This window comes from Strix uralensis, chromosome 2, assembly GCF_047716275.1.
Source record: "Strix uralensis isolate ZFMK-TIS-50842 chromosome 2, bStrUra1, whole genome shotgun sequence".
NCBI classification, from domain to species: Eukaryota; Metazoa; Chordata; class Aves; order Strigiformes; family Strigidae; genus Strix; species Strix uralensis.
In genome coordinates this window covers 117,792,966-117,818,648 of record NC_133973.1, presented here as the reverse complement: position 1 = coordinate 117,818,648, position 25,683 = coordinate 117,792,966, and the positions used below count along the sequence as shown (strand labels likewise).

Sequence of the window (25,683 nt, the reverse complement as noted above, 5' to 3'; positions counted from 1 at the left end):
TATTTGGACCCTTTCCTCAAGTCAATAGAAATATCTTTATTCAATGATTTGAATAGGAACAGAATCAAATCCTTGAAACTGAAAGCATCAGGGTTGTTCATCACTGAGGAAATCACAATATTCAGTAAATAAAAACTGGCTTCTCCTAAATGGTAATGTAAGAAGCAGAGTGGGTTTTGAGAGAATATTGGGTGTAACTATTATGCTCTTCCTTTTTATGGAATTTACCATTGCATCTCAGGGCACTAGGGTGGTTGTTTATCCTAACTCTCTCTCTTTTATATTCCATGTAACGTCATTTTCCCAGTTATAAAAGGGGAATAATAGAATTTTCTCATCTCGTAGTACTGCATAACTCAGTACTTCTACAATCTTGAGATGCTCAAATATCATGGTACTAAAGAAATAATAATTGTTTACAATCACAGAGGTAATAGAAGTGAAGATTATTATATGAAATGCACATTTTTGTTGTTCTTATGCATGTTACAGAGTTTATCTGTTAGTCACCACAGATAATCATTTATGTAGGTAGCCCAAGTCTAAATTTCCATGGTTTTGCACTTCCTGAGTGCTCAGTGACAGTCGATAATGAGGCTCTTATTCAAATATGTGAGAATGTGAGCTTTGTGTCAATGATTAAATGAAATATCTGATGAAGAAAATAGGACATACTTGAGGACATATTTATACAAAGTAATCCTGAGTGATATAACTGGATCTACTGAAAAATAAGAACTTACAGATAAGTTAAAGTGCTCAGTTTTGTCACATAGCATATTATTCTTAATGTCAAAGACATTCCTTTGTCTATATAGCATTTTCAGAATAATCATTGCTGAAAACTCTGAATCCATTAGAAAGAGTGTGCTGAGTAAATTGCATAATCTTCTTTTTCAACATCAATTATCGTTTTTTTGTCTCTGCTAAAAATTTCTTCCTGGCAAAGCCAAAGGCATGATAGAGATTGCCACCAAGGAGTTTGTTAATTTTCCCCGATCTGCTTCAGAGCAAGAATTAATTGCTACTCTTCCTCTGCCTTCTTAAATTTCAGATTTTTCAATGACATTTTTTTAATACTTACTCTATAATATACTGGTTTTTTAGTTCTTTACATTCCAGAAAAATATGCAAACTGTGTTTAAACCTGATGGTTAATATAATCTACTTTCACCTGATGGGAAAAGTCATGAGATCAGAGCAAATAATGAGACCCTAAATTTAGTTAATTAAGTGAGAGCCATTTGTTAGTAGTATTTCTTTAGAATATCCTGATATTTCATGTGATCTTTTTCAAAAGTGTTTGTCTTAAAACCGATTTGGTTTTATGGTGTTGAAGTGATCTCTGTTTTGTGTTACAAGTTAGAAAAAACTGTCCATAGTCTTCACTAGATAAACATATTTCTAAATCACTCAGAGCTAGCTCGGAATTATGATTATGAAAGCCATAGGGGGCTCATCAGAGGTATTATTTTAGTTTTGCCTCATGAGATGTATCAGTATATACTAGGCACCTTTCAAAAGCTTTGCAATGGTCTAGAATTTAGAAATTGTATCTACTTCCACTGAGAAAAGTCAGCACGTTATATATTTTAAAGCAGTAAAATATTTGACACTGAATAACAGATTCCATAAATAGCTATTCTAAAAGCCTCTTTCCTGAAATAAATCCTTGCTGAGGAGGAATTGCAACTATACTCTCCAGTGTAGTGAACTGCTGACATGAACATTTCTTACCTTATTTCTTACCTTATGGAATTTAAGCAAAACTTGTTTCTTTCTTTGTCTCTCAAGCCTGTTAAAAGAAAATAGCTACAGTTTTTCATTGAAGGCTGGTTAAACATTTTATTTAGCATTATATATATATAAAAATATATATAATCTCATTGATCAGAACATACCATATTTGAAAATGAAGTCTCTTAAAGTTATAACTTTTATCAGTGGTAGGCATAATTCAATAGATAAACAGGTTATTGATGTGTTATCAGTGACCTAATGATACGAGATACATATATCTCTTATTCTCTGCTTACATGAAGAACAACCTGAAAAATATTTGGAGTAGGAATACTTTTTGGATTTATTGTTTTTTATTTAACCCTCCCTTATAGTTTATTTAGCCACTCCTTATAGTTTAAGGCAGTTGACCTGAAATATTTTCACTTGTGGCCAAGTTTTATTTCCCTTTTTATGGCGGGGTGGGGGTGGGGTGGGGGGGGGAATGAATCCTTTACAAATTAGCTAAATACCTGTGAAATACCTTGTGGCTAAGGCATGCACGTTCTCAGATGTATTTACTGAAGTGATCAATCACTCATTTTTCACATTATCAATTCTATGATAATGATGAATGAAAGAAGAATGAAATAAGATAAGGGCTGGAAAGCACAACTGGGCAAAATTTGGGAGGGAGCGATTAAGAGAGAATGAGGAAGGTACAAAAACTGACAACCAGATAATAGAGAGAAAGGAGGGTGATAGTGAGAGATAGAGCCTTGACCTACCATTAGAGGAAGAAAAAAAATAAGTCAAGGAATGAAAAATTAATTAAAAAAGAAGTAATTACTGAAAGTGGGAGTAAATAAAAATTCCTGTTTGCCTCTTCAGTAGGCTTAGAAGTATTGCTTTCATTGTAAAATACATTATTAATAGAATAAATCTTGAAATGTTAGCCTAAGGTTTGTTTTATGTGAGTACTCACTTGTAGAAGTTTATTGTTCGTGACATTTTTAGAAAGCAAGTACAAAGGCTATTTCAACACAGCCAATACAAATGTACTTTTTTTTAAGTTAATGGCTGTAATACTGTCATTTTTCCTCAAAAAAAAAAAAAAATTTCAAACTCCTAGTAACCCTTTCTAGAATGCTACAATTTCTTAAAGAAAAATACTCCAGAAGAAATTCTCAAAATTTTAAGTGTATTAGTATGGGTATCTTTATCAATAGACTGGAGGCAGACAGCTCTGGAAAATCTCAGTTTATGAAAAGAACAAAAAAAATAAATTCAGCAACAATAATAACATGTGTATAATTCTTGCATCTTCTCCTCAGACTGGAATGGGGCATCTACGTGTTACAAAAGAAGGCCTTCGTCTGGAAGGGGAATCGGAATTCTTATTCCCTCTTTATGCCAAAGAAATCCATTCTCGTGTGGTAAGTAGATAATCTTTGAATAACGCTGAAATAAAATTAATGCACTTATGAACAATTGAATTTAGACAAAATCTAAGCATCTGTCATGGAAAAATATATATATATGGGTGCATGTGTGTGTATATACATGTATTTTTCCATGTTTTACAAGCATGATCATTAGGGCAATGTTCTGATCCTATGGCAGAAATAACATTTTTCTCTTTGGCATGTGATAAGAAGCAGCCCAAAAAGGAGTTATAAAGGTCACTGTATATAAGTAATGCTAAAATTTTAAGAGTGTGTAGAAAGTTTTTCATTACTTTTACAAAGATAATTTTTTAATGCAGGCTTCCCTGTGAGACTGCTTGTTTAATTTACTCATATGTTACAGAATAGTTTCAATATCTCTAAAATCAGTGGATCCTTTTGGAAATGTTATGATTTCTCTATTAAGTTCAAGTTTTGTCACTTCTAGGACAATGATACTAAGTATATGATATCTCTATAGATTTATGCATGTAAAATCTACAAGACTAAATGGAAAGATTTAGGATTTAGTCTTGTTTACATAGAAAATTTTGTTATTATTGAGGTAAAAAAAAGAGTAACGTACTTGGTCAAAGAAAGTATCAAGCAGATTAACTTTAAAATGGCACTGAGAATTGGTATGGTATGAAAGTTTTCTACTGAAGTGCTGGGTTTAGAGGAAGTAAGAGAAAATCTGAGTTGGTTTTTAGTTATTCAGGCAAACTCTGAAACTTATTCCAATGAAATTTTTGTAGGGTGGTACCTGTTGCTGGCCAACAAATTGCATATTTTTCAGAACTATTGTCTGTAATCCAAGCTCTCACAAAATAAAGCCATGTTTTATGAACATTGTCATCAACCCATTTCATCAGACAAAGTACTATTCAGTGAGAGTAAAAGCAGAATATGACACTTTCATTACTTCAAACATGTAATCATCCTCACCAAGAAGGAATAGCCAGCTCTGAGACTTTTCTGAACCTAGGGGAAAAGTGTTTGTATCTCTATAGCAAGAAAAATTGTAAATAAATTTATCAGAATGAGGTTAAAATGCCTGATTACTGAAAGTTAAGCAATGCCAACATATTTTACATCTGTTAAGCCTTTATTTTTCTCTCTTTCTGCAACAAGTATTTCTAGTAGCAGGAACGGCTCTTACTTAGTGAAATTCCATTACTAAATCTATATTTCCATTTTGTTTCTTATGCTGTATTCTTTTCTGCCGCATAGGCAGTGGGAAAACTATTCACGTGCTTAAATAAATTTCCCTTGAGGTTGTTTGTCCAGTAAGACCAACATAGCTAATATCGAAGAACTCCCTCTGCCCCAAAAAATTGTTATGCAATGTTAAGCTACCATTTGTGCTCTTTTAATATTCTTTCCAGTTCTTAATACATTTACTACAATATAGGAAGAGGTGTGGCAGCATCTAACATAAATGTAGCTGTCTAATGACCCATCATGATCATTAGTAGCATGTATTAATTAGAGCCTTTGAGGCTACTGCATGTCTCTGCCCCCTATGAACTGATAATTCATCAGAGGTTTTTTTGTTTATTTGTTTGCTTGCTTTTTAAAATATTTGAACTCTCTAGAGGCTTAATTGCCTGTAGCTTGATCTCCTGAGTGCCGTCTATATATTTATTCTGATAAAGTTGCTTATTTGTTATGATTTCTTTTTCTGAGTTTGTCTGTTAGAGAATTGGGCCACTCACAGCTATCATCCCTTGCCTTAATAATTTTCTTCTTGCAGTCTCCTAACAGCTTTTCTCACCTAATGAGGTCTCCAAAGCGCTAAGAAAATATGTAGCAGAAAATCTACTTGTGCATCATCTCTGGAGCCTATTACAAGTTTATGCCTTCATTATGAGTCCAACACAGAGTTGTGGGCAACACCATTGCATCTTAGTTAATACATATTCATGGAAAGATAAAAGATGAGCATTTATAAATATGTTACTAGACTTTAATTAGTCAACAACACGTGTAGAAACTGCAGGTCTAGTTTATTCACACTTAGATTTGATATTACAAATTGCTACCTTATTTTTTTAAATCAACCAGCAGCAAATAAGTGTAATAAAGATGCCCAGATTTGTGGGTCATTTAGCACATGTACTTAAATGATCTCTGTTGACCTTCCTTTTCCACTTCATACCAACTTGTTACCATTAATGTTTGTTCTAATACACTGCTTACTTTTTTCCTAAGACTTTTCATTAATTTTGTTAATTCTGTTAACTTTCGCTTTTTCCTGATATAATTTACAAAATGAGATTCATTTATTTTGTAAGATACCCTTTTTGTTTTAAAAAGCATAAGTTGGACTCCAAACTGTATATTGCTTCTACCACTGTTGTTAGATAAGTGTTTTCAGTGAAATTCTTCACATAAAATGTTCAAAATTCTCAGGTTATCTCATACTCTAAGCATTAAGTTACAGTGGGAACATGACTTGGGAGTGATTTTCAGGGGTTAGCCTTTCAAGGTGCTGCATAGTCGCTCTGGGGCCCCCAACATAAGAAGGAGATGGACCTGCTCAAATGGGTCTAGAGGAAGCCACAAAGATGATCAGGGGGCTGGAGCACCTCTCCTGTGAGGACAGGCTGAGAGAGTTGGGGTTGTTCAGCCTGGAGAAGAGAAGGCTTCAGGGAGACCTTATAGCAGCCTTCCAGTACTTAAAGGGGGCCTACAGGAAAGATGAGTAGGGACTCTTATCAGGGAGTGTAGTGACAGGACAAGAGGTAGTGGTTTTAAACTGAAAGAGGATAGATTCAGATTAGATATAAGGAAGAAATTCTTTCCTGTGAGGGTGGTGAGATACTGGAACAGGACCCCTCTCCTGCCATGAACTGGTTTCATTACTGTCTGTATATGTAATCTGATGGGGCGCAGTGGACAGTTAGGCCTTTCAACACAGTTACTCATCTGCTCCTCAAGACAAGAAAAGTTTGGGGAGGCTCCAACGGACCTGAAGTACAGTGAGATTGAGTGGAAGGTCTGGGAATAAGTAATGGAAATGGTACCTTATCTGTAAGGAGTTCAACAAGCACAACACCAAGCCATGAGTTAACACAAGGTGATGTTTTGGTTTTGGTGAAGTAATTCCACACTGACTGCAGTCTAAGAATGACATGAAATTTTGAATTGCTTAGCAGAGCTAGTCTGGCTTGTGGTGAGGTGTGGTAGGAATGAATAAAGATACCAATTACATCTGCTTGGCATGCCCTGGCTTCCGTAAGTAGCCAGGGTAGGCATGAGGCTCTGATTGCTCTGCAAGTGTGCCAGCTGTGATGCAGCCTGCGAGGAGAGTTAAGTCAAAAATGAGTGCCATTTGTTTGTGACCTTCAGATGTGATTTTGTATTCTGGGACACCAGATGCGGATCAACAGAGAGTGTATTAGGCTCAAATCATGGTGCAGGGATATGGACAAGCAGGTGATGCTGTTCAGTCTGCTGATATACTTATGTCATCCTTCTGAGTGGTGGACGGGGAGATGTTTTAATTTAGACTGACACTCTAATCTGTACTGTACTCTAATATTAAAGTCAGCTTTGAGCTAGTCAACCTGCCACTTTCTCCATCACCCGCTGTCAGAGTTTCTTGACAGGAGAGTCAGTGCCGGGTGCCAGAATCAAGCCAAAGCATACAGGCTGCATGGACCATTGAGGAAGCAGAATGTATATGCATGTTTCTCACCAAGTTAATATGACAGTATAAATTCACAAAGTGGGGTACTCACACCTCAATTAAATGGTTATCTTCTGTGAGTTTCAATTATGTAGTGAAATATAATAAATCTAGTACTTAAGTGTTTTTTTCCAAAAGACAAAATGTTAGCAACCATGTTCATTGGGCCAGTAACACAGCTTTTGTTCACTTGAAGTATTCTCTGTAAATTTTTTTCTTATTTTAAATCTGATATAGTTGAAGTAATTAAAAATATCTGCCCAGATTATTTGATTACATCTGTGGATGCTTTTGTAGCTGCAAAGCTCTTTCAGTGACTGAGTTAATATAAACACTAGAATAAATTTTGAAAATTGTTAACAATTCTAATTATTCTGTTGAAACTACGTTTGGTTTTTTTCTCCATACTTCAGGACTCATCATTGCTTCTCCAGTCTACTCACAATGTGACTGTGAATGCTCGGAATTCAAATGGTGAAGTCACAGGCAGATTAAACGTGGGTAAGTCTAAGTGATTTTTTCCTTGTCCACTGTTTTGAAATCATTGTAATGAATATTTGCAAGGAGCTTCAAGGATATAAAGCACTAAACATGTGATTATTTTTTACTCTTATGGCCATATTTGAATAGTCCAGCTGCTGCTTAATAAGTACCAACAGTATATTTTCAGTTTCTCAGTTAAGCATTAATTCTGTAAATATTTGAAGCACTTTTTTATTGCAAAGTTATGCAAGAAAGGAAACAGCAGAAGTTGCTCTTTTTCTTGTGTAAATATCTATTGATAGTTGCAATATTTACAAATCATTTTTAAGACAATGCAACAGGAGAACATGTCTATGGAGGTGTTATGTTTCTCTTCATTTCCTAGTATTCCAGTGACTAATAGATTTAAGCAGCTGTCCTGAAAAAAAATGCCAATTCACAACACAGAAATGTACATGTTTTACTATATTTGGTAGCAGTAAGATACACTGGTTTACTGAGTGAAATCAATAGATCTAGACAGATGTAGGTGATAGATCTTGGCAGCAAGAATAAGCAGACCTTACTCTTTAAATCATATTTTTAAAGAAAGAATGGCAACAGTATGTGTCAGATACAACAGAATTTTTCTTAGTTTTGTTAATATTTTTCAAACTTTATTTGACTTTGGAGAAAAATGTAACAATTTAACTTGTTTCTTCTAAGATCCTCATGCAGCAAAGCATAAATTCCTACTTATTTAACTGTAAGACTAACCTGATATGCTTACGTAGTTCACTAGATTGGGACCCGGATGAGCACTGATGATCAACTTTTCCATGCTGATGAGACTGTGCAACTTCTGTGATAATTCCTGTTTGAAGAATTATTTTATCAATTCATTGAATGTTTTGCAAGCTTCACTGTTTTCAAATAAACTTCAATAAAAAATATAATTTTAAACTTAGAAAGGAGCCTACTATTCCCTTAAAAAATTGTAATTATACAGTTAATCACAATTTGGCTTTTAAATGTTTTCAAATCTCTTTTTTTTAATTCAAGATATTAATAAAGATCTGAATTATTCCTCTTAAGAAAATACCCCTAAATATTTATCTAAACATGATAGTAGCATTCATATCTCACTTTGATAGTGATTAAGGTTATGAAATTTATAGTTTCATATTATAAGTAAAGTTATTGTAAGTTTGCAGTAGTTAACTATACAGTCACCACATGACCAAAAATTAACATATCATATGGTCAAAATTTCTGTGACATGGCACATATGGTGTTGATTCTGTCTGCTCTCTGTTGTTTGTGGATGCCCATCATGGGACCAGATGTGTGTCTGCACTGTGGTCATGTGCCCATCCTGCCTGATGAGAAGTTGTCAGGAGGTCCTTTGGGAAGAGCAGACCACAGAGCAGATCATTGACCACCACACTAATTCTGAGAAACATACAGGTAAAATCATGTCAGACAGTAGCCCAAAGGCCTGATGAATTGTTAGACGTGACCTAGAATTGCTAATAGGAGAGGTGTGCTATAAAGATGTTCATGAATATTTGGTCCTGTATTGAGTTTAGGCACTTGTCAGATAAATGACCCCATCATTAATAGGTGCTTTTACATGAAAGTGAAAAAAAGCTGCTCTGATTTCTGTTGAACTCAATTCTGTCATCATATTTTAATATACGCATGATGGACTTAAGGGACTGTGTCCCTGTGGAAATAAGGCAACTCCGTATTTGAAGCTGGAAACGTGACATAACTTTGGCAGGTGGAAGGTGCATTGCTTCTCAGACAATGTTTCTGCATGAACAATTAAGAAACTTTCCTGGGGAAAAAATGTCAGCTCTGAAAAGTGATATAGATTAATTGCTCACTTGGACTTTGGCACCTATAATGTAGCTGAGGTCCATAAATGAGCAGTCCAAGATATTCACCCATAGTGTATCTTTCCTGTTAACAAAGAGACTTTCAGTGCTGGAAGCAATGTAAAGGATATATTTTACTGAAAGGAAAGCTATTTTAGTTGTTGTGCCAGCCTTACCTTAGGAAAGCAAAGCCTGGCAAAAATAACAACAAATCTCAGACCAACTTTTCTTTTTTTTCCCCTTCCCAGTCACCACTTAGTCTTTTTCTGAGAGCGTTAAAAAGAGTAGCCCAGAAAATTACATGGAATGTGCTGCCTTAAATAAATAGAAAGTTAAAAATATCTGCTCTGTAGGGCTAGAGACACCTTGATTGAAGAAAACTTGTAAACTGAAGATGCGATAGACAGAGAAGGATCAATAGAAGCCCATGTCGTAGAATATGGACTGTGGTTACAGGGGTGAGTTCTGCTGGATGGGACCTGCCTCATCAGTAGTGACTCATTTGTAACAAGTATCATCCACGTTTAGTATTTTCCCTTCTAACTGGTAGTTTAATTCTGTTTCTCTACTTTTCATCACCTGGCTTATCTGGCTCTATTCCCAGTAGTGTGCAGTTCAGTGTTTTTTGTACCTTATGATCTCAAGCCTCTTTAACCTTTTCCTAAGGAAAAGCCAAATATTTACCGTTGTCCAGACAAAAAGTTGTCTGGCTGTGTGGAGAGGTTCTATTTGACGTAGGCAATATATGAGGAAACCAGTAGGAAGGAGCAGAGTGTAGACTGGAAGATGTGCATCTCAAACAGCAGTGGTCAAATATGGTCAAACCACAGTGACTGGGGTAAGTGACAGTCTATTAAAGTAAATGACCATCTATACATAGCTTGATACTTTTAGCCATTGTCCTTAGCCAGTCATAAAATGCATGCATGTAAGATGATGCTCCCTTATAAGAAGTGTGAAAAATAAGTGTGTGCCTGATTTACTTCATACGCACAAGCCTTTGCTAAAGAATTAATTCATTCCACAGTTGCCAGCATGCTGGAACTATGTCTTAATACTCCTTTCACCTTACAAATATGAGTAGGTGCCATTGTGAAGGAGCTGTATAGATAAGTTTGGGAACCTTCCAAAGATGACAATATGATGTAGTATCACTCATCATAACAAAAATATCTTTTAACTCATAGAAGGTTGTGATTCAAATGATCTGTTAATATATTTTAGTAAGTTACTAAGAGTGATTTAAATGCTGTCTTCAATAGAAATAACTCAGAAGAGGGATGTGAAACAGATCTTTACTTGAGGAATTTCATAGAAATGTGAGGATAACAGGCACATATGCAAGAATGGAAAAGGTTTCCCTCATGAATCGCAGATATACTAAAATGACATCAAATTCAAGCAACTTCCACCATGAGCACTCTTGTTTTAAAGTTTCTACATGCTCTTTAGTTTACCTGCATGACATAGCTCTTGCAGGAGTTATCTGGACATTGTAGCTCTTTAAAACAGAAATTATGTAGATTTTGTTGTGTTTTGGACTGTGTTCCATAATTACACTGCTTTCAGAAGTCTCACTGAATGTGAATACATTTAACTGCTTGCTAGGAAAAGAATACTTTCCAAATAATTGGGATCATATCTGTGCTTTACTCTTTTTTGACTTCAGTATCCCTCTGGATGACAAAGATACACATTTTGTTTGAGATACTTTTAAAAATCATTTAAAACTCATATATGACCAAAGAAACTCATTAAAACCAAGTAAATTAAAAAAAATATCAAGCAAAAAAAGGAAATGGGACGTTTAGTTAAGGGATTGTGGGAATGTGATTGTTTTGGGAATATTTCTGGGAGAAATGGGACTTAAAAAAAGTATGTTGGCCAACAAACAGCAAGGAAGGAATATAAGTAAGGCACAGATGTGAGAAGGTACAGGGTTGGGAGTCAGAGGGAATTAAGAAAGCTGTGGAGAGAGATGCTTATAGGTAAAGCAAGGATGTCTACAGAACAGGTGGTAACTATTTTCATTAGAATAGCTCCTGTCTTTAAAATCATTCAAATGTCATTATTACAGCTTGCTCATCAGCCTTCAAAACTGAAATATCTAGAACTTTCTTTGATAACCAAAGAAAGTTGAAGAAAGCTGCTAACCGTTATCTCCAAGATTCCTATTCTCACTTCAAAGCCTTATTCAATTCTAGAACAAAAAAGAAATATAGCACCTTTGATTTATACTGAACCATAATAAAGCAACTCAGTGTAAAAAATTATCAAACTTTTTCAATAATGAATGATAACATATATATAAATGAAACATATAGACTATATAGTCAATTATCAGATACTTAATAACAACATTGGTATCAAACAGTAAATGATGCTTCACCTAAGTAAACATATGCTTACATATACAGCCTACCAGCAGATGAATATAATACAGTCAGATTTTGCAGTGGTGTTCCAGTGCAGAATATTAAGAAAGTGGATGAAAAGCATCATATTTCCATCTGTCTTTACTGAAAAGTAGGGCCAGTTTTTTAAAATGTCTATTTTTCAAGGATCATGTAAGGAGTCTTCAACCTACAGAAGACCCTAAGTTCTGCTTGTAATATGTCTTTCAGGAGGAAAAAAAAAAAAAAAAAACACCACAAAGGAAAGAGGCTTTCAAAGTCATGCAAGGTCTATGAGAACAGACTCCAGTACAGTGGACTGCTGGTCCTCCTCCTAGTTCAGTCATTTACAGCAAGGAACAGTAACCTCAGTAGCTTCAGGTCAGGGGTTCAGGTTAAAGTATTTAAAGCTAGAGGGAATTTATTTAGATAGCTGTGTTATGAAGCTGTTCTGCATTTTGAAACATGAAATCAGCACCACTCAGATAACATGGGAATATGATAAAAGTCAGAATGGTTTATGCAGTCTGAAAACACAACTGCAGTCAAAATACTTTTCCTAAGGGAAAGCCAAATATTTTCCTGTCCATCACATTAATCGGAACAGCTGTTACAATGAGAGCATTTGTGCTATCTCACCCCTCTTTTTTCAAACAGGAACAACATTCTAAGGAAACAGCTGTCACTACCTAATGTATTGCTTCATTAGCATTAATTGCCTTCTATAAACTACTACTTTCCAATGTCAAATCACTTCTGGTCTTCTTATCAGCATTTTGATATTTCATTTTCAAGTGATGGTATTTTTTCATCAGAGACACAATAGGCAGAAAACAGTGTTAATGAAGCATGATGTATGTAAGAAGAGTTTGATGGTGTTTTTACAGGGAAAACCCTGAAGCCAGTTTCATAAACTTGACTTAATTAATGACATTGCAAAATCATTTAGCTTTTCCTTCTTTATTTTTCCCAGAAGGCTTTCATTAAAAACTCTATTTTTGTCCAAATAAGTTCTTTCTTATCTTTAAGATAAAAGCCAGAACATATTTCTTGAAGATCTTTGTACTGTGGGAAGATGATTATTTGCACAACTTTAATTGCTGTCCAGCTGGGTTATAAGGAAAAATACAACATAGGAGTAATTAATAGAAAGATAAATTGGAAAGTTCATTGAAGTATTTTTGAGGTGATTAAGGCTTCCTGTGATCAAGAACTTATAATATTTGTTCCAAGGGGATTAAAGTAGGGATTTTTACTTTCAGAAGTATAAAAATTTTAGCTACCAATGAATCTGATCATATCAAGACATACATGCTAGTTTTATTTAAAAGTAAAATTTAGTTGACTCAGATCAGGCAAAATTTAGAGAATGACAGGTGGCTGCTAAAATATCCTACAGACTTTTTAACTGATCCTCTTTTCTAATTTCCTGTTTTAATCCATGGCAGATGTGTTTCTGTTCTATATTAAATGCATAGGCTATTAGTCTTTTGTGAGACAATTGTGTATTTAAATGGCTATAATGTTGAAAAGAATTAAAACAAATAGCAGAAAAAAGTAAGTAGCAATCAATATACACTTAAATTAAAGCTAGCTAAGCATATCGTCATGAAAACTTATTTATGGAAAAAGTATTTAGTCATTATAGCTACAATTTAGTATTTAGACTCAAAAGTATCCTTTACTGCAAAAAAATACCATTGGTATCTATGTACCATATATAGTAAAGTGCTTACCATAGCAAGATTTACACACCCTGTCACCAAATATGCTAACCTTTATGAAGAAATATGTGTTAATGTTCATGGTCAGCAATGCTAACTTAAGACAGACTTTAAACATCCTCTAGAAGTTAATCAGGCAGTTAAGTATATTGGCAACTTGCTTAAATATGCCAGCATCACAGTTAAGGGGAAATTTAACCTGATCAAGGGGATTTTACTCCTATGCTGTCACTTCTAACTGTGTCTAGAAGAGAAAAGCAATATGCATGTAAGTCCACAGATCTTAGCTCTGAAAAAAAGGCTAATGTTTCTGAAATTATTTTTTTATTTGGAAAAAGAACCAGATAGTGGATACCTGTCTCTCATCAGAGAGTAGTTACTGATCTGAGTATCCCCATTCTCTCTTTATTTCAGTGGGAGGAAGGAATTCAAATTAAGTGAAAAAAAAGGAATTTTATAACCTTCTTGACTTTCACAGTCTTCAGTAAATTTGCAATCCCAAACATATTTTGGTTCATATGGTATAGTAATCATTAACACAAGTCATTGGACGATAATTTGAATCTAATAGTTATTGCTAAAGGTGAGGACAGTTCCTGTACTTCCTTCCTTTAAAGTAATAAGAAGATTGAATTATTGGCATTGGTTAATGTTAGATGAATTTGTAAAGGTTAGCTTAAAACAGCTGAAATTTATTGTGACCATAATCTATTATAGAGTTTGGATAACTAAGTACATTTTAAATCCTAGTCATTTCAAGTGTAACAGTACTTTCTTCTTAAAACTAACAAGACTCCAGATGACAGTTAGTGGCCAAAAAAGGAGCTAGATCCCTATCTTTTTGCAGCAGGTTTGCAGAGGACACCACCCATGCTGGTGGACTACTTGAACGTGTATCTGCAGCGTACCCTTGTGACAATGAGGTCTAGTAGCATACTGGGTTACATCATTCCATTCCTGGGAGACTTCATCTGGAATACTGTGTTAAGTCCTCTCCAGTATGACAGAGCTATGAGCAAACTGAGGAGACTCACACAGGGAACCGTTGAGATGATCAGGGAGTGGAAGCACATGAAGTATAAGAGGCTGAAGAAGTTGTGTTTGTTTAACCTGCAGAAAAGAATGCTTAAAGGAGGTTTCTAACTTCTGTCTGCTACCAGAAGGGCTAGAGACAAGATGAAGCCGGACTCTTCTCAGAGATGCATGGCAAAAGGACAAGAGGCAACAGTCATAGGTTGCAGTGAGGGAAATGCAACTGGATAGAAGAGTAGGGAAGGAAGTATCACTGTTAGAATGGGTTGCCCAGGAAGGCTGTTGAATCCCCTTCCTCAGAGGTATTTAAATTCCACCTGCACAAGACCCTGAGCACCTTCCTCTAACTTCCAACCAAGCTGACCCTGCTGTGAGTAGGAGGTAGGACTAGGTGACCTCTGATTTGCATTCTTCTGTGATTCCAGCTTGCCCAGTCTTCAGCTGATGCTCTGGAAGGGCTCACATTGCTTACAGACCCCATGTCAGACTTTCTAGTCTAGTGTAGAAGTCCTATATACTCTAGGGCATCTAAAATGAGATAGAGGCCAGGCAGAGAATACCAAAGTACATATATGGCACTAGACAGCTATGTTGGCAACTGAGTCATACCCCACCTGTTTAATTGGTCCTCTCACATTGTCCTCTGCCCAGATCCAGTAGGCATGCATAGAATACTCTTGAAACGTAGTGCTAGAGTTGACCTTATGAAAATACACTCTTGGCTTTCTTTTTTAAATAAAAAATACTGGAGGAAGAAGAATTATCCACTAGACAGAAGACAGTGTGGTTAAAGTATTCACTCACAGAGAGACTCTGATTTGCTGTCTCTCTGCATACAGGGTTTCAAATTATCATGCCTCATCTCCTGTAGTACTTGCCTTTTCACCTCACCTGTCTGAGGACTGTGTGTTTCACCTTTTTTCTGTTGAAATTATTCATGATGCAGCAAATTCTGGATTCATTAAGCCTAAAAGTGACACCATAGCCTTTTTGTCAAGTCACTGTGTGGGAAACATGATCTCCTATTCCTGCCATGGTTTCTACATGCAATAATCCATTTTAGAGTGAAATATTTCATGGGGTTTTTTTTTAATATTTAAATATTTTAAAAGGATAATGCCTAGATGAATGAAGACATTTAGTTAGCTAAATCACTCTGAGAGGGGAAAGTAGTACCACCTAAATACCTAACACTAGGTTGGGTTGCCAGTGTCTGCATGACCATTCAGAACCAATTTTTTAAATTTTAAAGATCTTTAGACTTACATTCAGCCATAGAGAACAACAAAGTATAAGAACTGATGACAGCAAGGCATACTTACTTCAATCTGAGAGGGCATAATTGTTGCATCCATTGCATAAAAGGAAAACAGAAAAAGAGGAAACAGGAGCAGCAAGTGTTCTATTAACGTATTAGAGATGTTTTCAAGGTGATGAGAGATGTATAATATGGACATAAAATGTATATGTGCAAGGGGCTGCATATTCTCTGTAATAATGCGTTTGTTCTAATAAAAGACCAGTGAGTAGTTCCATACCATTCCGTATGAAAATCTGACTAATTTTATGCTTCTGAAAGTAATGGCTTTACATTTATTGGTATCATATTACTCATAGAACTAGAACTGGATCTGTAGGAGTATTACATTTTTAATACACTTTTAATGAGATCTTATTTTAAGTAAGGTGCTTTGATCTAATAAAAATTAACTAAAAAATGAAATTGCATAGCAATACCCCAAAGCACTCAGGATTTTGGCTTATATTCAACACTTCAGTGATTCTAGGTGGTAGGAGAATAGTGAAACATATAGAGTAGGTGACAGCCATAGGTTATCAGAAATGATGAATAGCAGAAGGGAGTAAGGAAAGAAAAGATCTGAAATCAAATAACTTTAGCATTGGATAGCCTTTTCTTCTGAAAGATCTAAAGACACACTAGAAGTCCTTAGTCCTTGGCAGAATTAACTGGATTTGAAGAGTCTGCCTACATGTTACATCACCAGTTTCATTGACATTAAGCATTTGTGGATATGTATTTTACAGCAGGCCCTATTTTTGATAGAAGATTCTTTGCTGTCTTGTTCTTCTACATTTGTATTGGCCTGGAATTCAAAGGCTGGGTAGCAGTAGAAGGGAATTTATTTAAATGCTTTTCGCCTGAAATAGACTCACTAAACAGGAGACCTTCCTTCCCTGGAAAACCCCTAGGGGAATCAAGACTGAGGAGGAGAAACAGAAAGGAAGACTATTTAGCAATGTGCTCCTTTGCAGGCAATAAGTCAATTGTTTTTGGAATAATTTTTCATCATTTAAAGTGTCATCCTCATTGTCAGGAGATGTGATGATCACATATGAGGTCTATATCAGAACTGCATGTGTTGAAGGAGAAAGTGTAAAGAAACAGTGGGCAATTATTGGTCAGCCTGATTAGTAAGAATAGCTCATCGACCTGGGAATTCCTGTGACACCTCTGGCAGCAATGCGAAAACAGTTCAAATGTTCTCTATAACCTGCATTCAGTCATGTTACATTTTTAATTGTAGGATTTTCTCAACAACTATGATTATATAGTATTTGTTGACTTATATGTAGGTAATATACTAGGGTTGTAAACAAAATGCATTTAGGAATTAGGAGATTAAAGCTTCAGATGTTGAACTTGGCTGCTGCTTATGAGTTGAAAATTAATCTTACTGGGGTCACAATACAATAGTGTTACTGCAATATAGCTAGTGTATTATGAAATACAACTAAGAGAAGGTAATGGCTACTTTTGGTTACACAAATTTATTCCCATTTCTTTAAAAGCCTATTAACTGCTTTTTGAAATTTGTTCCACATATACTGTGATGTCTCATCTCTAGCATCAATAAAACATATGCTTGAATTTGGTTTACCCTAGTCTTCCCTCTGGAGATTTAAAATACATCAGTTATTATCCATACCATTCTTTGATAATGAGGATTATCTATACAGCATTCCTTGTCCCACTTTACTGGGACATTTGTGTTGAGAAAACTATGAACCTAAAGATTTATTCAAGTGTGCAAGGACCAGAATCAAAAAGGAGAAATCTGGATGCAAACCCAGCATGGGCAAGGCTATGAGTTGTAGTTTCAGGAAGCCACCAGTTAAGACTCCCTTGGGAATTATATAATATGCAGTGAGTGCTCTCAGTGCTTGCAGAGTTTTTTCTTATTTAAGCCATTAAAATATAATGGGCATAGTTCGCAATGCACCCATTTTTGAGATCCTGCCTGACTGCCCTCCACATGCTTAAATTCAATGTTTAAATTCTCCTAACTCTTGCTCAGAAAAAAAAGAGCAATAGGCACCAAACTTTTCTTAAGCAGTAAAAATCCCTAAACACCTTAACAAGTCATTCACAGCATGACCGCAAGTAGGAAAGTGTTTAGCATGTAGGGATAGACTATGTCTACATTAGCAACCAAACCAGGCCAGGACCCACAATGTGCCCCGGGGCAGATGGCATGGCACAGCTCTCAGCTAAACCCACTTCCCTCCAGAAGTGGAGCCCTTCATCCATCCAGTCTGTGAGAAACAGCCCCTGGTCAGGGGCATTGTCTGGGAGGTTGTTGTGTGGCACAGGTCGAGACAGTGCGCAAGGAGCGTGCTACCAGATTAGCAGAAATTGGCAGTGCTTGTCTCCTCTGCCTTGGCTTTCTCTAATTTATTGGTATAGATGTGTTCATTAGCTTACTAAAGCGTACTGCTCAGCCAGAATGAGCACTTTTCTACAAATCCCGTTATGCCTCTTGTTCCTTGTCTATCTAAGGAGATTTTTCTCTGGTTTTCCCCTATCTCATTATTTTAGGGTAGGACTCCCTCAATTTCTCATGTTAAAGGTGTTCTGTCTTGCCTGGAATAATCAGATATTAATTGAGTGGAATAAAAGAGGAGAGCCCAGGAATGTGCTTATGTGGTCTGATGTTAAAATCAATTAGCTGGGAGTGGAAAGGCTGAATCCCAGCCTTGTTCCAGTCACTGTTGGAGTGGGGTCAGTGCATACATAAACCAATATGATTAAACTGGTATATATTGCATTTCCAGTTGTATCAGTAGGAACACCATGCCTGAAAATTGCGTTAGGACAGATGAGGAAGTCAGTCTGCACCACGTGCATTTATTATCTATGCCTGTTTACTTTGGTTAGGTGAGAGAAAACAGAATTTGGTCCAAGGTATGTAAATGCTATTTAGTGTGTATATATTCATCCTAAATTCAAACAGTTAAAGCAGCTCCTATATCTTATAACTATTTGCTTTTGTCATGTCACATGTCTCTGTGAATTAATCTACATTTCATAACCACCCAATTAATAAAAAGCTGTCAATTTTCGGGCAATATACAGACATACAAATTATATTAAGCAATTCATGCTGTTTGACATAGGTCTTTCCTGTTCTTACTATGAGAAATGTGAAAAATCTTTCTTTTACAAGATTGCTTGTGAAATAGATTCAGCAAATTAGCAAATCAAGAAAATAAATGTACTCCTAGAAGAGATCAAGTTAGATCTGGCGCAAATCATGTCCAGTTCTTTCAAATCCTTTTTTTTTTCCAATGCTTTGTAATCAGTGAAAACTTTTGTGCCTACCAAGATGCTGAGGAGGAAAGAGCAGAAGTGCCACTGTTGAGGCCCAGCAATTTGTTTTCAAAGATAACTACCTTTGTACCAAGGAATTCAGTAGATAGCATTACCTCTAAACATACAGTATCTTTGTCACATTAAAGTCTTTTTCTGTGATCGTGTGTAAGTCTTCAGGATCTTCACTGAGTTAATAATTCTTTTAATCAATAAATATTCTATAGCTGTATAAAAATATTTGCTTCCAGCATGCCAGACCTACTAAAATATTGACAGCACTGAAAAAAAAAAAAAACTTAACCTTGTCAGAGCCTACAGAGTAAGCATTCCCATTTCTATCTCATCTACTGGGTCTAATCTAGCAGATATTTTAATTGCATGCTTTCTGGAGTGAGGTCCAACAATAAGCAGGATTAGGAGAAGAAAAGGTGGTAGTACAACTTTTCTCCAGCAGTCCTACCCAGTGTGTTGACCCTAGAAGCTGAAGATTTGGGTTCCCTTCCTGTGGAGGAAATAAAGGCTCCAAATAGTCCCTTCCTTTTCTATACAGTGTAAAATATCTTCAACAAAAGAGACCAAGAATCACTCCTAAATCCCTTCCAGCAAAAACATGGTACCCTCAGTGTGCCTGAATTACCCAACCTATATCATGTCAGACAGCAGAGGCTTTGATTTGTTTTCCACACTCATACTGAGCTCTGTAATTACGGTGTTGGATGAATGAATGGGAAGGATGAGGAACTGGCCCCTACAGCACCAGTAATGTTGATAACAGCCAGTATACTGAGGCCTTCGATTTGTTTGAATAAACAAGGATTACCTACACTATATAAATGGGCAGTTTCATTACTGCTGCTGGGCAGAAACAGAAACGATAAAACACCTTAACCAATATCTTCTAGGAAAGCATTTATTTGCATCCATCCTTGTCTCACTTACCCAGAACTGCTTCTTTTGCTGTAAAAATACCCCAGACTGTTTAATACGTTTTCACTGAATGAAGATATTTTCTGAGTTCACTTTTTGCAATACTCTTCTCAGAAGTAGTCATGTGCTTTGGAGGAGCTTTAGAGAAGAACCAAACTGAGATCTGTAAGGCTGTGCCTGGGTGCACATGTCCAACAGAGTGTAATGTACTGCAGAGTTCAGCCCTCTATCCTGACCATTTTCAAGTAGAATCAGTATTGGGTTTTATGCCTTAGAAGTGTTGCCCTAGTTGAGGACATTATGACTTCTATAACCCTTTCCATGCTTGGTGGGCAATTAAAAGCAATACTTTGCATCTGATGAGTGAATCAATAAGTAATTTGTATAAAACCTTACAGTATGCATCTCTAGCATCAGCTACAGTGCAGATTTTAGGAAACACCTGAATGTATTTCTTAGCAGTATCAATCATCTGTCATCTAATGCCATTTTAACATAAGATCTAACAGAAAAAAAAAAATCCTATTTCTTTTGAGAATTACTGCCTGGAATATATTTAACATTTATGGAAGTCAGCATGGTAATACAGGTTCTTCCTGGGAAGGAAGCAGCTCAGTACCTTTCAGTCCAATGAATAGTCTGTGAATTACCTTTATTAAAAATTGCTGAAAAGGAGTCTTAACTGCTTTGACCATTCTCTGTAATTTTAATTCTGAACATAGATTTAGATGATGACTCTGTCAGATAGACATTCAAACTTATGTAATGTGAATTTTTAATTGATCAGGTTGTTAGAAAGGGTAATATTAAGAGTTTGATTTATATCTGCTTACCAAGTCAATACTGTAGAACAGGATGTTTTACCAAATTTAGGAACTGGCAATATATAAAGACTCTCTTGCACACAATTATTTTAATTTTTGGTGTACCAGATTCAATTGCAAATACTCTCATAGCTTTTTGAAACTCTTCTAAGGACATGATCAGTAACATTTGTTAGATATGTGAAGCTAAACTGGCATTTGTTATGAAGAGCTGAGGGTCCTGCTCTTCCATGGGACGTTTGTAATTCTAAAGTATTTGAGCCTCCCTAATCAAAAGGGATGATGCTGCAAAGACTTTGGTAATTAGTTTCTATGTTTAAAAAAAAAAAATAAATTATAAACTCATACTGATCAAAGAATCTTAGCAGTTTCAACACCAAGAACATGAATGTTTGTCTTGATCAATTCGTGAGGGATTTCCTAAATTCCCTGGAAACCCAATTTGAAAGCATGACTGCAGGCACAGTTTAGAACCACAAATTAGATCATGTAAATAGACTTCAGTACTTACAGGGCCACTATCCTTAGAACATCTGGGTGCTTCGTGATCCTTAATGTACTTAAATGAGTCACTAAATTATTAAGAGCACAATTCAAATTATTAGCACGTTGTATAGAAAAATGCAGAAAGCTGATGCAATCATTCCATTATTCTACTGTGCTTTGCAGGTCCTAAAATGGTAGAGTTCCATGGTCAGCAATTTCAGATCAACTCAAAGAACGGCAAGCCACTTTTCACAGTGGATGAAAATGAGGTTGTAATTGGCACAGATAAACTTCGAGTCACAGGTTTGTAACAGTTTAAGAAATGCCCAAATAACAGCCACAGAAAAGCACAATAAAAATGGCATTTTTAAATATGTAATTGCGTGTGAACACCAGTTCTGGTTTTACCTCATTAGGAAATGGGAATCTGAAGATATCCTGACCTTTGTCAATAAATAATCAGTAAGAACTGTTATCAGCAAAATAATAATATGTATATATAAATAGATATTTATGTCTGCCTGTATGTATTTTATTTTAAAGCCATTAGTGATTGGAACTGTACTGGTGCATTTTTTTTCTGAATTATTTAATGTTTCTAGTGCACACTGTTAACTGAGGCTGACAAATTCTAGATATTCCAGTTTGAGTTGTATTGAGTTTTATTTGTGGAAACTTTTTAGACTCTCTCTGATATTTTTATATGGTTTTATCTTTCAAAGTGAAAGCCACTGTATTTCTGCTCTGTGTGTAGCACATATGTCACAGGATGGTATTTCTAGTATATTTAAAATGTCATATGTCAAAAGACAACTTTATCTTAGGCTATTTCTACGAATCACCGAAGTACTCATTTACAAAGTAAGATGTTGTAGTTACCACATGAAAAGCTGTTTCCTTTCATATGACCTGATAAAGTCAACCTTCATTTTCCAGGTGTAAGTTTGCATTAAAACAAATACATCAAGGTGTGATTTCTCTTTGAGCAGAAGAGTCTATCAAAGCAAATACTGAAATTATCCTGTAACTTGTTTTCAATTACATTTTTAATATTTTTAACCCAATTGCAACTACCATGTTTAACTTTTGCTAATTATAGTCCTCTGAAATCTTGAGGTCTTAATTTTAATGCCTATATTCATATTATTTCACTGTGCAAAACTACAAATGTGGTAGTAACTATACAATTAGTGTTTCAAAGCCAAAGTTAAGTTATAATAAATGTGTTAATAAATTTTGTTTACGCCTGAGGGTCTTATCGTAAGTTTTTTACTTTTTAACCTAATTGAAATTGCAACTTTGTTTAACCAGGAAACCATATCAAATAATTATTGTTTGCCCAAGGGATGCTAAACTTTAATAGAAAAGCATGTTTAACAAAGATATGAAAAACTGCATAATTGTTAACTGATTTGGAAAAGGTCTATCTCTCCTCAAAGTAAGTAAAAATCATTCATACAAGAGTTGAAATTGTTATGCTAAAACATGTATTCTGACTCATCCAATATTAATCTTTACACTGCAAGGATAATTGTTTACTTTAGCAGATATTGTAGAAAGACACATTGCCTGTTTCTTTTTTACACTGTAGTACAATTCAAAAGCAAATCCATTAAAGTCAGTGAGGTTATTTCAGTGTAAAATTAATATAAGTAAAAGGAGATTCATGCCTACTTTTCTTCAAATTAATTTATTAAAATTGTGATTTAAATGATACTATTAGCATGAAGGATAAATTAGTAATACTTTGCCTAGTGAGATAATTTTTTAAACATTTTAGATAGAGAAGATCAATGTGAAATAAATTTTGAAAAGCTCATACCATAAGAAACAGACTACCTCAGACTTAAAATATGCAAAGAATATTTTGCAGTTTTTTATGTACAATATAGTAAACTATTTGATTTTACTTCTCCTTATTTATGTGAATTATGAAAAGCTCAGTAACAATTTGTAAGAAAATCTGACGGTTTTCAACTAAAATATAATATAGCAGAGAGCAAATGTCTGTGATTTAAAATGAGAAAGTCTAAGAATAAGCTAATCCAACCCAACACCTCAGGAACTGTCATTTTCCAACAATTTGGTATGTTTGACCTCATCCTGTTTCAGTCAGACTTTTTCTGGCCCATGTAGTAGAATAAAATGGCAGCAGACTCTGTTCTCCTAAGAAGAGCAAACGCCTGGAGAAAGCCATGATCAGCAAAGTGTCTCAGATACTCCACAGGGTCACAGACAGGTCTAGATGCCCATGTCAGACAACTGAATTGAACTTCCAGTCAACACAGTCAATGCAACCTAGAGCGTGAAGGAGACACCTAGACCTGGCATGGGGAGAGCTCTTCTGCTGACCAAACACAGTCGTCTGCTTAGGATGAGCTCAATGGCTCGCTCATCTCCCTTACATATAGTGGCTGAGATCAGATGCTAAAATGTAAGCATCCAGCAGTGTTTGAAACACCTTAGGGTATGTGTGATGCCACATGGTATCGCCTTATCTATAGGAGACGCTTCCTTTGATTGTGGCAGTCAGAGGCCAGGCAGGATGTACAAGTGTGTTTTAGATGGCAGCAGGTACATATGATTAGGCAACTAAATTCTGCCTCTAGCTCATCTGTGACACCTACATCATAGACACTTAAATTTAGGTGTATGAAATTGAAGCTCAGCTTAACCCTTCATGACAATTAATGCTACCTGAAGGAGCATGTACTCCAATTATATGCTCTTTAATATTATTTCAGTAGTGACCTGCATCTTTTGCAGACATATATTATGCTGCTACAGAGGTATTGAACATCAGCATTTTATTCTGGAACGATTTTATACATTCAGTTAGCATTGTGCCAGTGAAACCCACCTTGTAACAGTTGTATTGGCTGGCAAAGAGCCAGTTGCTTTAGAACTAACAATATTGTCATGGCAGAAGGAGTGAAGTCACGGCACTGGCTGGAAACAGAATCCTCCTGCACAAATAGCTAGAGTCCATGGCTATGAGTCCTGTTTTTCACTCCTTTGCCAGCCCTGCAAACTTGCCAACTAGGAGGCTTCCACAGAAGGGAGAAAATAGGCTCAAGTAAATAAACTTTTATACAATAGAAAAATAATTAGCATTCAGCAGATATAAAATGATCTCAACTGCTGCATAAAAAAACTTTTTTAGAAGCACAGATTATAATTTATATTTTATGACTGTTGTATTGGGTAATCTTTTGATGATGAGTAGGTAAGAAATTAATAGAATGCAGTTGCTTACCCTCCACTCTTCTTGAAGAAAAGCTGGCAGGACATGCAGGGATCAGTATCTTTATGGAGAAGCATACTATATCACCCTTTCTCCAGTTTACTACTTGTTCTTCTGCTTGCTTGGCTTTCATGATCTCTTAAAGTATTTGCTGAGTATTATTGGTGATTTTAGTTTAGTTATTGGTGATTTTAGTGCTCTCTTCTGTGGAAACTTTTTCAGTTTGAATAGCCAACACTGAAGTGCAATGTGAAGATGTGTGTTTGATTTAAATGCTTCTGCTCAGAAAGTAAGTTAAGTAGGAGACAGTTTGACGGTATGAATAAACATTCTGTTAGACTTTGAAGAGGCAGATAGTCCTTGCTTGATGACCTAACACTGCCAATTCCACCATTAAACCATGTCCCTAAGTGCCACATCTCTTAAATACCTCCAGGGATGGTGACTCAACCACTTCCCTGGGCAGCCTGTTCCAGTGCTTGATAACCCTTTTGGTGAAGAAGTACTTCCTAATATCCAATCTAAACCTCCCCTGGCGCAACTTGAGGCCACTTCCTCTCATCCTATCACTTGTTACTTGGGAAATGAGACTGACACCCACCTCACTTTCAGAGCAGGGTGTCGATTTTAGAAAGTGGGAAACCTGGGCTTCATTCCCTGCTTGGCCCAGGAGACTTCAATCCTGCAGTCCCACCTCCCAGCACAGTGCTCTGTAATGCCATACAAAATGTTAGATACCCAGCATAAGAGGACAGCTGGGAGCAAGCACTGTTGATGTCTGCCAGCAAAGTGAGGCTCTGCCTCTGGCTACGTACTGTCTCATTTCATCCTCTTCATGGTTCACATTCAAAAAGAGAAGGAGGGTGAAATTCCCAGAGCTGTTCACTGCTAAGCATGGGCTTCAGTCTCCTCTAGTGAGGAGGGAATGCTCCAATGACAATGCTGTTTTATAAAGGCATTCAGAAAGATTATTTTTAATTAAAATGATATAATTGCTGGGTTTTAGTGGTGGCTCAAATGATCTTGGTTTGCACAGGCTGAGAACTAACAATACAATTGGGCTTCTCTGGGGAATTTGGTCTCTTTGCTCTCTCTGTCTTGTTTTTGAGCCACAGTGGTGCTTAGACCAAGAGACGTGCCATCCTGGACCAAGAGATAGGAACAGATCCCTAAAACAAGGATCTGCTTTATTTCAAACAAGGCTTCAGCAACCATGATTTCACTCAGGTCTCACAAATCTTTCT

The 25,683-nt window shown here is 36.0% G+C and overlaps 1 protein-coding gene across 13 annotated transcripts in view; it reads left to right on the top strand.

Annotated features, from left to right (window-relative positions):
• The window catches only part of SGCG (sarcoglycan gamma), a 149,786-nt gene that overhangs the window by 91,905 nt on the left and 32,198 nt on the right, over positions 1–25,683 (top strand). For 12 of the 13 annotated variants that reach the window (XM_074860042.1, XM_074860035.1, XM_074860043.1 and 9 more), the window contains 3 exons: positions 3,054–3,155; positions 7,269–7,356; positions 21,379–21,498. In XM_074860042.1, the coding sequence (XP_074716143.1) occupies positions 3,054–3,155; positions 7,269–7,356; positions 21,379–21,498 (310 nt within the window). The remainder of the gene's footprint in view (positions 1–3,053; positions 3,156–7,268; positions 7,357–21,378; positions 21,499–25,683) is intronic. The other variant, XM_074860045.1, reaches the window with a different exon arrangement.